Source organism: Epinephelus moara, chromosome 22, assembly GCF_006386435.1.
Source record: "Epinephelus moara isolate mb chromosome 22, YSFRI_EMoa_1.0, whole genome shotgun sequence".
In the NCBI taxonomy this organism is placed as follows: Eukaryota; Metazoa; Chordata; class Actinopteri; order Perciformes; family Serranidae; genus Epinephelus; species Epinephelus moara.
The window spans coordinates 31761784-31778792 of NC_065527.1; the positions used below are offsets into that span (position 1 = coordinate 31761784).

General features: G+C 40.0%; 1 protein-coding gene and 1 long non-coding RNA gene across 6 annotated transcripts in view; both read left to right on the forward strand.

Moving 5' to 3' along the window:
* The window catches only part of LOC126383983 (uncharacterized), a 7653-nt gene extending 4121 nt beyond the window's left edge, over window positions 1-3532 (forward strand). Inside the window, exons 3-5 of the long non-coding RNA XR_007569215.1 lie at window positions 467-535; window positions 616-669; window positions 2131-3532. This is a non-coding gene — a long non-coding RNA (uncharacterized LOC126383983). The remainder of the gene's footprint in view (window positions 1-466; window positions 536-615; window positions 670-2130) is intronic.
* Window positions 3533-3858: 326 nt separating this feature from the next.
* Window positions 3859-16821, forward strand: LOC126383957 (uncharacterized). Of its 5 annotated transcripts, XR_007569205.1 has the most exons (9): window positions 3859-4030; window positions 5357-5614; window positions 11896-12159; window positions 13686-13754; window positions 14512-14553; window positions 14670-14783; window positions 14877-14945; window positions 16254-16310; window positions 16393-16544. XR_007569205.1 is itself a non-coding variant. In XM_050034742.1 (8 exons), exons 1-8 carry the CDS (start codon window positions 3949-3951, stop codon window positions 16587-16589), a joined length of 1077 nt encoding a protein of 358 aa, XP_049890699.1. In that variant the 5' UTR covers window positions 3864-3948; the 3' UTR covers window positions 16590-16821. The 5 variants fall into 5 exon arrangements, 4 of the variants coding, with proteins under 4 accessions (XP_049890699.1, XP_049890701.1, XP_049890697.1 ...); XM_050034742.1 differs by lacking the exon at window positions 14877-14945 and having other exon boundaries at window positions 3864-4024; window positions 16393-16821; XM_050034744.1 differs by lacking the exon at window positions 14877-14945 and having other exon boundaries at window positions 3865-4024; window positions 5360-5614; window positions 16393-16821.
* The last annotated feature ends 188 nt before the right edge of the window (window positions 16822-17009 follow it).

The following is a 17009-nucleotide window of genomic DNA, read 5'->3' on the forward strand; positions in this document are numbered from 1 at the left end:
TTGTGTTCATGGTCACAGTCACAGATAATTTTACATGATGCTCCTTCGTTATCCGCCATGACATCAAAAGTACAACCAAGTCCTCATAGATACATCTCTGGTAAAACTGTTAGGTGTTATGTGTTCAGCAATGCCCGCTGCGTACTGCTTACTCGAAGAACACTGTAAACACGGCTCCTTCTTCTGTGGTTTAATCGCTGTGGGCCGCTGCGGGCCGCTGCGGGCGAGCAGAATCACTTCCGCCTCGAGTGCCATATTCTGGTTTGCTGACTTCCGCTGTGTGTCCGACCCGAGCGAGGCTACGCTAAATAGCCATATAGAGAAAGGCTTTTTTGTCGCTGTTGGGTTCAAATAAATATGCAGATCTTCAAGGGGGGGTGACACGAACTAGGGACAGTTTTATTAATGGTAAAAAGTTCCGCACAGCTGCTTTAAGTGCTTGTTGGTCAAATGTTTCAACTTGCAGGTGGGTCAAACCAACATAGTTGCACATACTCCATCATCCATGAAGCTCCAGCACTGGAAAACAACTCTGGTAAAGATTTAACAATTATTTCTCCTGATAGAGATTTGGTTAAATATGCTGCCTATATTCATTTTTATCTTTTCTTACAGAGATTTCTCAGCCCAATGAGCCCATTTATTCTCTGATCGACAAACCAAATTAAGGTGACTTTATCGTTGTTTATGTTGGCTTTGTACATTTCTGCAAACGACAGATATGTTACATTACATTTTATCTGTATCATATGAATGTTTCTAAGTGATATATATGAGCTGAGATGAGATCATGTTTGAGACCAGCAAACACCTCTGTGTTTCCTTCCGGGAATGTGCTAAAAAAAAGTGTGTTGTGTATGTGGCCTATTACAGACTATTCAAAATAAAAACACTGGAGATGAGAATTAAGTTTTAGTGAACTTTTCTGGGGATACTCAGGGCGTGCAACAACATACACACACAATCAATGCGCACCTAATAGTGCACCAAATGGTGTATTACTCCGATTTAAAATAGTCCCTTATTTAAAAGGTAGGATATACACTACAAAGTGTTTATTTTTTACAGAGGCTTCGCTGCATTTTCTTCTGGGATGATTTCCACAAAAAGTGGTTGTGTATTACCATGACATTGCTGTTTCCTGTCAGAATAGTGCCACTTGCTTGTTGTTTTATTACATCTCTGCAGTTTAGTGTGACACAAAAAAGTAAGTGTTTTTCCCTGAGACATTGTTTCCTGCCAGTATAGTGCCACAAAATGTCTTTACTGAGACATTGCTGCATTTTCTGCAGCTTTTTAGCCACCAAAACCAGGTATTTTATGCCCAAACATGATTTTTTCCGAACTGTAAGCAAATGGTTTTTGTGCCAAAATCTAACCACACATGAACAACAGTGTTGTTAAAATGTAAAGTTTCAGTATATTGGTTTCAGTATACATAATAACATTCAAATGTAATGTATCCATAGTTTTTAGATGCCGACATTTTTTTCTTGCCATCTGGTTGGCACTGCATACCTATTGTTTTGTGTATGGAATATTTCATAGGTTATAGTACAAAGTATAATTTAAACACTGCAGCTAATTATTTTTTTTAAAAACTGACTAACCTGCTAATTATTGTCTCGATTTATCAGTTGATCAAATGGTCTATAAGATGTCAGAAAATATTTCTTCAGGTATGATAAATCTGAAATTCTGGATTTATACGGTTGCCTCGACTCACATGTGTATCAGAGGTGAATGATCCCATATAGTTTTATCAGAATAATGCACTTTAATCAGGTAAAAAAAAAAAATCTTCTGCAGGGCTTGGTAAAAAAGATTCTGTTAATGCTGCGTAGATTAAAAACTTTCACAGGCTAAAATTAGGTGAAACCGACATTTGGGGAACGTACCATTTTTTAGTGTGCATTATGCGCTGTATCATTTTCTCTAAATTACATTATTTTTTCAACACATTCACAATAAAATGCTACGTAAATGCTGTTCAGTATCATGAGAAAGCGGCTGCTGTAGATTATCACCATTATCCTGTATAATGTATTGTTTTTTTTGTAACATTAAAAACAGTTTTTTGGTCTTTTTAGGACATGAAACTCAATTTTAACTTTTTTGTTTGTTTTACAGAAAATCCTCAGGACTTAATAAAGAATGTGTCACCATCTGCAACTGGACATCCATCCAGCAGCTCTGCTATTTATGTTATAAATTGTGTTTTAGCAACATTTATTTAAAAAGAATTAAAAAAAAACACAAACAAACAAAAAAATGTATATATCAGCACTCTGTTTTATTATTTTAATAGGTCCAAAGTTAATTTGTATCTTTCAAATTTATAATTTTATTTAAGTTTGTGTGAATTTGTTATTAAAATAATGCAATAAATCATATTTTTGACTTTGATTGACAGATACATCTGAACAAATCTGTGGTACCCAGAATAAAAGGAGCCTATTCCAGTTGACATTGGGTGAGAGTCAGGGTACACCCTGGACAGGTCGCCAGACTATTGCGGGGCTAAAACATAGAGACAAACAACCATTCATGCTCACATTCACACCTACGGCCAACTTAGAGTCACCAATTAACCTGCATGTCTTTGGACTGTGGGAGGAAGCCGGAGTGCCTGGAGATAACCCACGGTGACACAGGGAGAACATGCAAACACTGCACAGAAGGGCTCCCTCCTGGGATTGAACCAGGAACCCTTTTGCTGTGAGGCAACAGTGCTAACAAAGCATGCCGCAAAAACAAAAAACTTCCCCCAAAAAAACCTTTAGCATCAGGCAGGACCACGGCAGCAACCATGACCTACGATCCAGGCACAACCTGTAACAACTGGTGAACCAGGTCATTGTGACTCAAACGCACGACTCTGGAGACAGTTCGGGTAAAATAACACAGTCCTTTCTGGTCAAAAGGAAGGTTCAGTACACAGGAGGTAAATCAGTGGAGGCAAACAAATCCATTAGGGATGAGGCAGGGGCAGAGTCAATCAACAGGCTAAATAAAAAAAAATTAAAAAAACTGGGAAACAAAAGGCTGGACCACAAGGGACCCAAGGAGCTATGACAAACTGGCACTAAGAGAAAACAAGACACACAAGGAACGTGAGATGAGACACAGTCATGATCCAAGGGAACCTGCGAGACAGTGGAGCAAAAAGGCTCAGTGGGAGAGGCCAAATTAGTGACATGCTGTAACAAGATGTGAATGCAAGCAAATGAAGAAGTACCAACTTTTCAGAATCTATGTTTGAGAGAGAAAGGAGAGGTGGCTCAGTGTAGGTCCCCTAGCAGACCAGGGGCTGGTCCAAGGCAAGCCTGAGCCAGCCCCAACTATAAGCTTTATCAAAGAGGACGGTCTGAGCTCTACTCTTTCACCCCCCGGACTGAAACGGGAAGATGGTTCCACAGAAGAGCAGCCTGATAGCTGAAGGCTCTGGCTCCCATTCTACTTCTTTAGGAACCACAAGTACCCATTTCTCTCAGCACAGTGATCTTGTGGGATAATAGGGCACTTTGAGCTCTCTGAGGTATGGGAGCATGACCATTTAGAGCTTTCTAAGTGAAGAATTTAAATTCCTTCAATGGAAAATAAATAATCCTACATGTAAATACTCAAATAACTTAAATTGAAATATCATTTACAGTTGAACTATTTCACACATTTGAGGTTTTGCATGTTTAAATTCAGAATATTTTTACTGTTTTCAAAATGTGAAAGAAGGTGACATATCACATCCTCAAGAACTTCACACAGTCAATGTTGAAAACAGCATCTAAATGCTGTGACTACAAGCCTCCATTTTCCAGGATGACGCTCATTTCTTCACAGAGTCACAGTAACAGGGAAGAGGAAGAACAGCGGGAACAAGTGGAAAAGCTTCAGACTTGAGTCAGATGAGCAGCAGCAGCTCTGCACTTTGATGTTTTTCATCTGAAGATGTTCAGTTTGGTGATCTTCTGTCACGTTTGGTTCCTGCACACAGATCTGATTGGCTGCAGTGAAAACTCCACAGGTACAGGTGGATATCATGTTCATATATTAACATTTTTATATCAACTACAGTTTTGTATTTGCTTTTCACTGATGTTACATGTGCAAATCTATTTACATCATCCTAAATATTTAAAAACTGTTATTCTATGATATTGTTATATTATTGAACTGTTGTTTATGTGTTGTAAAATGTATCATGTGGATAAATGTTGGCTCACAGTCCTCATGTTTAAATTACAGTTCAATTTAACAATCAAAGGCCTTAAATACTTCAGATTAAATATATAAATGTGAAACTTAGACTAGTTTGTTGCAATAAAAAACAAAAAGTTAATCTGACTCAACCAAATAAAGACTGCTTTTACTGATTAATTGGAACTCTTTGTAAATGTTGCAAAAAAAGGCAAATTTTAATTGTATAAGTGATATAAATTTAAAAAAAATAATAAAAATGGTATTTTTTTTTCTGCAACAGTGCTTTATGTAGAGCAAACCACAAACAGTGAGGAAAATAAACCCTAAAACTACAATAATGATAACAACAACAACAACAATAAATAAATAATACGTTTTATTTTAAGAGTGCTATTCATGGTACTCAAAGACACTTCACATTAGTTAAAAATTAGCATAAAATAGGATACAATAAAATACACAAAACATCATTTACACACTAAAAATAATAAATACATTTTTGAGCCCTCTCTAAACAAACTGCTTAAAACTCACTAAAAATAGCTACTTTTAACTCCTCCCATACAATTTTACTGTAATTACAACCTCTAATTCTTTACTTAAAAACATTTTTGCACATTTAAATGTTCATTTACTCATTCACTCACATTCACTGTAATTCTGTCTGACATTTAGTTTCCTGCTTTGTAGTTTGAGGCTGACTGGATGACAGACAGTGAACATGTTTCCGTGAGATAAAACAGGAAATGGCTAAAAACTGACCATCAGCAGGATGTGAGTGGTACAGCTCTGCATCTAAAGCAGCAGCTGGGAAATATAGACAACAGAATATTTCCGTTTGATGTTGTGCCGTCATAAAGATGTGAAGTCCTGTGTTTAAATATGTATTTATGATACATACTGCACTGTAAATGTCTATCTTAGCAGCCTACACAGGGAAATGTAAAGAGTTGAACTGGTTTAAAAACTATCAAACAACATTATGTAAACACACATACAGGCTAAAGTTTCTTTACATTACTCTACATGGAAAAATGGAGATTGGTGTAAAAAATTTTCAAATAACAACAATATTAGTAAAATCAAATAATTATAAGTACAAAACCAGAAACAGAAAAGGTCTAAAGGGAGTTTCAGATCTCTTTCTCTCCTCTAGCAGTGATCCAGTTTTCGGTCCCAGAAAATCACCACATCTGCCTACAGTGCAACGGCTCTGACCGGTCCGATGTGGTCTGGACCCATCAGGACAGGAAGGTCCTGGTGACCCGACAGGGCAGCTACGAGACCAATGAGGACCGTAAGCGCTTCCTCCTGCTATCTGATGGCGGCCTCTGCCTCTTGCGGCTTGACGACTCAGACAGCGGGAAGTTTCGTTGTAACCAGCAGCTGGTGGCTCAGCTGGAGGTGCTAACAGGTACACTGGAGGTGGAGGCAGGAGAGATGCATTATGGGAACCAGATATCTATTTAGAAGCGTGTCATTAAACAGTTGGACTGATTCTGAGCTCAGTTATTTCATGATTAACATGCCTGAAAAACTATTCAGTATCCCCTTTTCCACCAACATTAGTGCGTATATGCAGGTTTTTAAATCCCAGGACACCCACTAAAAATAGGTGGCAGATTCCTTTCTCATTGCTCGTTGACTCTGCAATAAGCAGTTTTTTTTAATTATTACTTTTTGATATTTTTGGTGCGTCACACTTGGCATCACAAATATGCTTGAAAAGAGGACTGATAAACAGTAGAAAGCGGATGGAGGCCAGTGAAAATGCTCAATGTATCCTCATACAATGGTTCACATGATATCTAACAAAATAATGTCCAATGCATTAGCACCCCTACTGGTTAGATTAGGTTTAGGAAAAGAATAATGGGATTGGGCATCATCTCGTTTCGTACTTACTTGACGTTAAATTGCGTAGGTTAGGTTTAAGAAAGAAAGGTTACGTAGGTAAGGTTTACTAAAGTTAAGTTAAGTTACAAAAAGTTATGTAGGTTAGGTTTAGTTACAAAATCATGGTTGGCTTTCGTCACTCTCATATGTGCATTGGTTGTGAGCTCAAAGTCTCCATGATGACCTGATGATATATAGGCTATATATATATATTATATATATACACGTATATATATATATATATATATATGTATAATATATATACACGTATATATATATATATATATATATATGTATGTATATGTATATATATGTATATGTAAACACAGGAGGGCAACACAGTTTGATGCCTTAATCTAAACAAATCAGATTTTTTGAAAAGGCAACAAAATATTCAGTGTGTTGAGTCAACTATCTGCGGCACGTTTCTGCCATTTGACTTTCATAGTAGTCAACAGAAAGCATCAGCTGAGGGACCTAAACCAGTCTGATGAGGTGTGAATTTTGTGAAATCTGTTTTACATGGTAAATTTATGTGGTGTTTCTCTTGGTGTGAAAGAGGATGTTGAGGACTTAACAAGGGAGGGACTGAATGTGAAAGTTTAAAAGTTAAAGTTCCCACAATCTAAATTTATTACACCATTCACCGGAAAATTCAAAGACCATGACCTTTGGTCTAAAACCAAGGGGCACTGTAAGTTTTTTTTTTTTTTTTTTTTTTTTTTAAACTGACAACTAAGTACATATTTTTCACAGATGCTACTACTACTAGAGTGCTATAGCTTAAGGAGAACAGTTAAGTTGAAAAAATCATAAAGCTATTAAAGCAGTTTCAGAGGGGAAGTAAGAGGTGTTTTGAGGAATTAGTCACCAACAGTGGCTGAAATCTGACAAGATTGTTTTCCAGGGCCCTATTTCAGAAAGCAGGCTCAACGAACTCTGAGCCCTATCCCGATCTCTGAGTTGACTGAGCCTGAGCTGGGAAACTCTGAGTTTTCAGTTCCAGAACAGCTGATCAGAATCAGTTCAATCAACTCTGAGTATGTTCAGCCTGAGGGAAGCGCGTTCACGGCGAGCACCAAAAGCCATCATCATTGGAATACAGATAACATGATTCGCAGTGGCAGGAAGCAGAGTTAAAAACTGTGCCACTTATTTCATCCCAACTGAATCGGACATTTTAATGACCTGTGGACCTGTCTTCAAAAAAAATAAATAAAAGATTGCAGAGCGTTTTAATAGGCAATGTGAAGTGACGTTATGTAATGTGATGCATTAATGTGTGTCTAATATACAGAAAATATAGAAACATTTTTATATCTTAACAGTGTTCATATATTTAATATAATTTGCTGTATCCTCTTATTCAGCTGCAATCTAATGGAGCCCAAGCGCACGGGGCAGCAACTTAAAATGAAACACAAAAATATTGTACAGACTGGAAGAAATTTTGCTTATGACTTCATTCTGTCGATATTAGGCTGAGGTTAACTGAACTGCTGTAAAATGACTTCACGTAATCTCCTTTATTCTCAGATGGTGCTATGATGGGATGTGAGTCCCATAAATGCCGCCATTTACACCACAAAATCTTTGAATATATGAAAAGTATTCATGAATCATTGCATCATGTATCCACGTAGATTAATTTCTTATTAACTCTGACAAACCTGCAGTTCTGTGAAATTCCTCTTCAGTGATCCTTTCTGATTTATGCCCAGGGAAAACAACAAAAACAAGCAAGTCTTTTCAGAGCCAGGGTCACTTTTCTTACGGCCCGACAAACTGTTGCCTTGCAGACGTGTTCAGTAGCTCTGATGTTATAAAGAATCAAAGGACAATGCCTAAAATTTGCTCCGCTGAAAATGCAGATCCACGATGTGTAATATTTGATATACCTGGGTGGAACAGATTGTTAGATAAATGATAGAGTGTGAGGCGAAACAGTGTCTTTCACATAGAGATTCTTCCACGGTCTAATCACCTTCTCCTTACACAACAGCCTCTAAATAAATTGTACCTCAACGTCCACAACTTTATTCACAAAAGACCACGCCGTGTCTCTCCTTTCTGCAACACGCTTAGCAGGCAATCAACCTCAGGCTTAGATGAAGCAAACCTGCCAACCAGCAGTATGTTGCCATGGTAACTGACTCAGGGTTACGCTGAACTGGCTTTGTGAAACAGGAAAACTCAGAGTTTCCCCCATCTCAGGCTCGACACACACTATGCTATGCCACACCACACCACCACCATGCCAATTAACACACAAATCATACTAACCAGTTACCAGCATCTAATGTTGATTTCAGCACTGACGATACTAACAACACCTTATTCTCTCTCTCTCTCTCTCTCTCTCTCTCTCTCTCTCTCTCACACACACACACACACACACACACACACACACCCTTAACTCAAGGCTGACACAAACAGCAGATCAATAGCTCACCAACAGACACTCACTCACTCAACTGAACCACACTCACAAATAATAATCACCACTGAAATTTTACATCAATGCCATCATATACCATAATACCATACCATACCATACCATACCAATTTATTTATATAGCACATTTAAAACAACAGAGCTGAGACCAAAGTGCTTTACAAGTAAAAGAAAAAACAGGTAACAATGCACAATCACAACTGATAAATAAAAAACATACACAGCGTCACATGAAGAACACCAATCACTCAGGCTGTGCTTGAAAAAGCCAAAGAATAAAAATGTGTCTTGAGGCGTGATTTAAACACCTGCAGAGTGGGGGCTTGCCTAACATGCAGAGGCAGCTCGTTCCAAAGTTTTGGAGCTACCACTGCGAAAGCCCGATTTCCCCTGAGCTTCAGCCTGGATTTAGGGACAGCTAGGGGAAGCTGATCGGAGGACCTGAGGGACCTTGGAGGGACATAGGGTTCCAGCAGGTCGGAGAGGTAGATGGGTGCCAAGCCGTTAAGGCACTTGAAAGCAAACAGCAGAATTTTGAAATCAATCCTATAGCGCACAGGAAGCCAATGGAGGGAGGCAAGTACAGGACTAATGTGCTCTTGCTTACGTGTACCAGTTAGCAGACGAGCAGTGGCGTTCTGGACTAACTGTAAGCAAGAGATGGAGGCCTGGCTAAAACACACATACAAGGCATTACAGTAGTCAAGGCGAGATGTCATAAAAGCATGCATTACAGTTTCAAAAACAGAACGTGAGATTTAAGATTTAAAAAAAAAGATTTAACCTTGGACAGCCTCCTGAGCTGGAAGAAGCTCTTTCGCACCACATCATTTATCTGTTTGTCCATCTTTAGGTCAGAGTCAATTTTTACCCCTAGATTGGTAGCAGTTGGCTTCACGAAAGGTTCAAGGGGGCCTAGATCACCAGGAGGAAACACATGTGCATTGCTGGGACCAAACACCATAACTTCAGTTTTGCTGTCATTAAAATTTAAAAAGTTTAAAGCCAGCCATGCTTTGACATCCTTCAGGCATGTAAACAAGGGTTTTAAGGAGTCAGGATGGTTTTGCTTTAGAGGCAGGTAGATTTGACTGTCATCCGCGTAACAGTGGAAGGAGACACCATGTTTTCTAAAAATGGATCCTAGGGGGAGCAGATATAGCATAAACAAAATCGACCCAGGGATTGAGCCCTGCGGCACTCCGCAGTGGAGAGATGCTGTGGAGGATGTAGTGTCCCCTAGGCTGACACAGAAGCTTCTCCCAGACAGGTATGACCTGAAAAATTCCAAGGCTGAACCTTTAATGCCAACCCAGTGCTCCAGATGGGAAAGCAAAATAATGTGATCTACAGTGTCAAAAGCTGCAGTGAGGTCTAACAGCACAAGAATGAGAGAGTCACCAGAGTCTGTGGCCAAAAATATGTCATTGAAAATTCTTAGGAGTGCGGTCTCGGTACTGTGGAGTGCTTTGTAACCTGACTGGAACACTTCCAAAATGCCATGAGTGTTCAAAAATGACATCAGTTGGACAAGCACAATTTTTTCCAAAACTTTGGAAAGAAACGGGACCTTGGAGATAGGCCTAAAATTGGAAAGGACAGAGGCATCGAGGCTAGGCTTCTTAATCAGCGGTTGCACCACAGCATGTTTAAAATTTGCTGGGCTAGGCTTCTTAATCAGCGGTTGCACCACAGCATGTTTAAAATTTGCTGGTACATCTCCTGCCACACAACACAGCTGAATATGGGTTTTCAAAATAAGGGGTCCATAGGCACCATGCAGAAATGCAAAAGCCAACAAATGAACTTGAAAAACCAACTGCAACTGATGTGTGTGTGTGTGTGTGTGTGTGTGTGAGTGAGTGAGTGAGTGAGTGAGTGAGAGAGAGAGAGAGAGAGAGAGAGAGTATATGTGTGCAGGGCAGAGATAATGTGAAAATGAAGGTGTGTGCACTGTGCATGTGTGTCAAGGCCGACACAGAAAAACAACAAATCACTGACAGCATTATCAATGTTCTTACCTTTAGAAGTTACACTTGAGCATGCACTTTCTGCGTTCGGGTCCCTTCTCATGTTCTCTGACTCGGTCACCACCATGTTTCCAGACACAAAATACAAATGCGTTATGTGCTGAAAACATTTTGCAAGCATAGCAGTATATTTCTCCCGTGGAGGGGGAATAAATTATCCATTCACTGGTGATAATTCCTCCATTTTCAAGCTTACTGGAGAGCAGGTCGTTGGTCAGTGAGCGCGTTTTACCCCTCTCCGGCTCCGTCCGACATGATGCTGGATACTTTTTGGCCCGATTTTGAAAAGCAAAAGCACCTTTCACCGTAATTTCCTCTCTTAAGTTATCCATCATCACCCCTTATAAAGCAGGATCGTTGCTGGGCGCCTCGGCTGCTGCTCTTGTGGCTGCTTTTTCTGCTTCTTCATTATCCACATTTAGTTGAGACCCTCCAGCTCCAAGGACCTGTTGCTGGTGTTGGCCGGGCTAACCGTTAGGGCACTGGGTCCAGTGCTCCGCTGCTAGAAACAGTTGGCCTATCCTCCGGGGTCCTGCTGCTGCTAACTTTAGGGCTAGAGGCGTTAGCTAGCTCTAGCTGACTAGCTAGCACTGGTGGCTTTCCTTCAATGTTAGCCAACTCCATGTTGTCGTCTTTTTTATGTTTTTTTTGTAAAACGTTGTAATTCGCGGGACATCTTTAATCACCGCTGCTTCTCTCACTTGTCTTTCTTCCTTTTTTTCCTTTTTGCACCTCCGCTTAAAGGCTTTTTAAAATCCATCTTCTTACTCTAACCTTACTCTTATCTTAGTGTGAGCTGTCTACTACTGACCAGACTTTGAAGTTCAATGTGCTGCCGCGGCCCGCGCTGCCCAGCATGCACCCTGCCAGCCAACGTCACATAATGATGACACACTCAGATCTTTTTTAAAAACATGATTTTATTATATTATTATTAGTTTATTATTTCATGTTCATGTTCATGTTTCATATTCCAGTGTCACAAAGTTTTTGAAAACAGATTTAAATTGCTATATGAAGGGCCCGACAAGATAATATTATTATTTATTTATTTTTTAAGGCATCTTAAAGGGGCCCCTGGGCACGTGCTCTATGTGCCCCACTTATAATCCGTGCATGACCAATGTGGCTGATTAGAGAACAAAATGCATGTGTCCTTTTTGGACAAACAGGAAGTCTGCAGTGACTCAGACAGAATTTAGGTTCATCAGGTGGGTGTGTTACTAAATAAACATCTGTATACTGGAGGGGAAAACCGTTCAGTAGTGTGATATACCAATGACAAATAATTCCTAAATGACTCTGTCCCCTCAGGCCATGACTTCAGGGTGTCTGCAGGCCGGACACTGCTGCTTCCCTGCAGCGGCTCCTCCAGACCCAAAAAGCGGTGGGATCACCGGAGGGAAGGAAGAAAGTGGGCGACCATCCTCACCCGGTTCAAAAACAGAACGGTGAAAGCAGAGAGGAGCAGGCTTAGCTTTGGGAACGATGCCTTGCAAATCCAGGACCTGCAGCCAGAGGACGCTGGAGAGTATCAGTGCAACGGAGAGCCACAGGCCAGACTCACCGTCCTCACAGGTGTTTGCTAAATTGGAATTTAATCACTTCATTTTGTATAAATGTTTGTATTAACGTTGATTTACAAAATTAGTTTAATCTTTTCTGGAAACAAACACACTGAAAAGCTCTTTGTCCTACATCTCCAAGACAAAATGGAGCTCATGTGGTTACATAAATAATTTACATTTGCAGATCTGAGTCACTTAGATAAGAATTGACAATATCTTCACATCCCATATCTTTTTCATCATTCGAACATGTGCAATTGTTCTGCACTGTTAATTTTGTTGTAATTGTTATCATTAATTTAACTTGATTCGATTTTTGTTTGGTTGAAGATTTTCTAAAAGTACATGCTAACATCTTTAGATGACAAATATAACTTTTTAAACTCACTGCAATAAAAGTAAGTGTTTTATTTTTAAAGGAACACCTCACAAATGTCAATTTGTATATCAGGCACTCACTCTGTGTTATGGTGTATTCCTAAAGAAAACTTTTCTCTCCTGCCTCAGCAGTGAACGTAGAATCCAAAAAACGCAGAAAATTCTTAGTGAATTTTAGTAAATGGGGTCCACGTTCAACAACAGTGAAACTATATCAAAACATCCTTACAAACTCTCACTGCAGTATAATCCAAGTGTCATTTGTCCAGTCATATGCTCAGTACTTCCCAATCACATGCATTTCAACCCAGTCCCACTCAGAAGTTGTCAAAATCTGGTGCTTGGATAGTGACTTGCAGTGTCCGACACTGATGAAAAAGCTGTCCTTTAATGTCGGCATGAGACGTGGCTGGTCGCCGTTATAGTTTAACAGTGCCCGGGAAATGCGGCGGGTCTAGACCGTAAAAGTTAAAGTGGCGAAAATCCAAGATGGTGGATGGGTCCAACAACCACTGCCTTTCACCAGGGAGAGTGGGGTTTGCTTCTTGTATGAATGTAAAGCCAAACCCTGTTTTTTTCCCCAAACTTAACTACGTGTTTTTGTTGCCTAAACCTAACCACATGCGTTAGTTGCTGAAGGAAGGAAAAACATCAATTTTCGTTACTGTACTGACGTAGCACGTTCATTTTAAAAGAGACTGTATGTGGTCAATTTCCTGTGAAAACAGAGGTGTATTTTGAAAACAGACAATGCATGTAACAGGCAGAACTTGACACAGCGTCCTAGAACATCAACAACCAACACACCCAGGGTACCTTTCATGACGTATCTGTGAGAAGTTTTTACTAAAACCTTTTCAAAACTCTTCCGCCTTAACAGTCTCATGCATGGACGAGAAGCACACCTGGGCGACTCACTAACAGGCATGTTACTTGTCATAAAAGAGAGATTGTTCATTAATTTATACTGCAGTCAACAGATGAGGACTGAAACTGACAGCGGTATGATTATCATTAACTTCATGAGCTTTGACCTTGACAAACAAAAAAAAGTCACACTTAAAGACATATATTTGGCAGGTGGTGTGATCAACAACTTATTCTAAGTAGTGACACAAAAAATAAACAAATAAATAAAAATCTGTTTTGATTAATTAGTGCAGCCGGAGCCGACAAGCATCCAGCAAACCACCAGTATGACTACAACACCTGCTGTCATGGAAACAGGTAGGATTTCTGTAACATTAGCCCAAGGACTCATAAGTCAATTCCTCTGCTAAGTTTGAATTCATTTATTTGTGACCCATACCTGAGATTAATTTTGATAAACTTGGTTTTAGTTCAACTTTAACTATAAGTATTTTATTTTGATCATTTGAGTGGTTTACTTAAATTTAGTTCATGCTGGATAAATGTTAAATAATTTTTTCTTTCAAATGTCATAGGAACATTTTTTGTTGTTAAATGGAGTGAAATGAGCATAAACATGGATTTAAAATATCAGTTAAATTGATTCTAGGACAAAGTTTTTTTGTCTAAATCTATATTAACGTGAAGAGTATTTTTATTATTATTATTATTATTATTATTTTATCTGGAAAATAACAACATTTCCACTAGTCATTTCTATATCCATAACTTACACAAAGTGAAACTAGAGCCATCTACAGCAATCTGTGACTAAAAACAAATGTGAGCCAGTGGTGTAAAGTGGGGGGCCCCTGCTTCTGGCCCCCTTGACCCGTCCACATCCATCTTCCAACTTGACCTTGATTTTGATCTCACCTACACACCTGTAAAGTTTTGTGACAGCATCTTTCACAGTTGTAATACAAAATCTGCCCACAGATGGACAGACAGCTGGTAAAATTTGCAAAATGGCGGGGAAAAAAGACACACACACACACACACACACAAAAACAATATTAGTATTAATAGTACAGTATTTGACATCAGTTTGAATTGTTGTGTTTGTGTTTAACAGATGCAGTTGAAAAAAAGAAGGAGAAGAAGAGGCCTGAGAATGGTCAGTCAGCACATACATAGGGCCTACACTTTATCTATCATCTCATACATCAGTTTACTGTTTACAGATCTGGATGTTTGAATGTTTGTTGACCGGATGTTCTGTTGGTCTCTCAGCTCTGCTGTTGGTCGCTGTGGTCGGGTTGGGGTTAATGATCCTCCTCTTGGTTGCCGTCTGTGTTTTACTAACCAACATGAAGTGCAGGAAGAAGAAGAAATACAGAAGTACAGGTACCTGATATGAGACATTTTATAGGGCAGGTGCTCCATTTAAAAATCTCCTCCACAATTGATTTATTTATCTCTTTTTATGCGCTTGCAAAGATCACCCTGCAGGGAGGCTTCTATGTGTCTGCTGGCACCAGAAGAGCTCTTGAGGCCTCAGTACATACAGTACGTTTGTGCACAGTGATGAGCAGGGGAAACATCTGTCTGAGGTGTCTCACGATCTATACCACATGCACCCAGCAGCTGCTTCACACTCACTTATTGCATTCATCATCCATTTATAACAGGCAACAACAAAGAAAACAATGGCTCTCTCCTCTCCTCTCCTCTCCTCTCCTCTCCTCTCCTCTCCTCTCCTCTCCTCTCCTCTCCTCTCCTAAAATGACTGTAAGAGTCTTGCAAAAAGGGCGCCTATTTACTCAGAGGCCAAGAGAGTAGGTGCTTGAGCACCACCTAGGGTCTATCTGTGCTCATGCCTGCCTGACATACAGAAAGCCACAAGAGTCATTACTTCTATATTTGGTTTATTTTATCATCACTGAATCTACAAGTTCAGTTTTCCCTGGACCCTGATCAGTCCCCCAGTCTCTGCCACAGCATGATGCTGCCTCCACCGCAATTCACTGTTGGGATGGTGTTGTGCAGGTGATGAGCAGTGCCTGGTTTCCTCCAGACATGACACTTAGAATTGGCAAAGTATTTCAAATATTGAGTTCATCAGACCAGATAATCGTGTTTCTTTTAGTCTGAGTTTTTCAGGTGCTTTGTTTTGCAAACTCCAGCTCTTGGAAGTCCTGAGGCCTGCACTACGAAGCAGGAACGCGCTCATGGCTGGATAGGAAAACCCAGAATTGACTGAAGTAGTTGATAACCAGCTTTGTAGTATTGGTTATCCAGACAGCCAGTGTTAGGGTTAGTCAAACCAGATAGTGAGAAGATATCCTGGGTAATTTGAACTGGCTCCATAGTACGGGCCTCTGGTAGTTCCAAACTTCTTCCATTAAAATAATTTTTTTAGGCCACAAATGCAGCAGAATTGTCACTGTAGTCTTCCTCAGGTCTGTGCCTTGACACAATCCTACCTCTGAGCTCTGCAGGCAGTTCCTTTCACCTCATGGACCTGCTACAAACAGGTGTGCATATTTCCAAATCATGTCCAATCAATCGAATCTATCACAGGTGGATTTTAATCAAGGCGCAGAAACATCTTAAAGACGATCAACAGAAATAGAAGGCACCTTTCAGGAGTCTGAATACTTCACGTTTTCTCTCATTTATCCTCTACCTTCTGTCCTGTCAGGTGTAGTCCTCCGTATGCATGAAAACATGAAAGTATTTCTCTATTAGAACAAAAACTAAGAAACGTCCTCAATCCACTGTAAAAAAAAACACACACACACACACACACACACACACACACAAACAGTTTTGTTTGTTTGCCACAAACCACTGTCTTCTTCTGTTTGTCTGCAGCTCAGAGGGATGAAGACACAGAGCTGCAGCCGTGGAAAACGTCCAACACACAAACTGGTAACACGATCAGACCTTTGTCTGTCTCATTCATTCCTCCGATCAGTTTTCACCTCACCTGCCCTCACCTGTGTCTCTGCAGAGCATCAGGTTTATGAGAATCCGTCTCTGCCTGAGGAGACGATCCACTACGCCTCTCTGGGCCGACAGAACTGGAAGGAGAGACCCAGCAGGACTCCACCGGACCAGGACCAACATGACGTCATCTACTCTTCTGTCATCACCAGGCCGGCCGCCAAACACAAACGCACTCGGCTGCATCCTGTGGCAGCGCTCTAACAGTCAGCAGTGCAACGAAATGTTACATATGAAACCACTGGAGGCTGTTTCTCATCACAAATGCACTTTCCTTCAGTAATCATATGCTCATGTGATTAACACTTTTCTGTTCTATTTTCTATTCTGTATTTCAATTAACTGTTTTGCTCCTTTAGAGGAAATTCACCTTGCAACAGCTTTTAAAAAAGTCATGTGGTACATGAAAAGTAGAAAAAAATCACTTTCTTGCAGAGAGTTATGCTGGCTTTACATTCATTTTTTCAAGCAATTTCACTGCTGCAGACAAAAATCCAATGTTGGAATAAAATCATGATGGTTTTACCTCCATTGGTGCGCGCTCCTTGATGTCAGCCATTTTGGTGTTAGGTTAAACCAGTCCAATCTGCCTTAAGTCAGTCTTTTTGTCATCTTGACATTACC

Excerpts from the sequence above, each read along its gene's own strand:
- LOC126383957 (XM_050034740.1), top strand. The coding sequence starts at position 3,949 with ATGTTCAGTTTGGTGATCTTCTGTCACGTTTGGTTCCTGCACACAGAT. Across the intron at positions 13,755-14,511 it reads ACCTGCTGTCATGGAAACAG|ATGCAGTTGAAAAAAAGAAG; the intron begins GTAGGATTTCTG and ends TGTGTTTAACAG. Across the intron at positions 14,554-14,669 it reads GAAGAAGAGGCCTGAGAATG|CTCTGCTGTTGGTCGCTGTG; the intron begins GTCAGTCAGCAC and ends TTGGTCTCTCAG.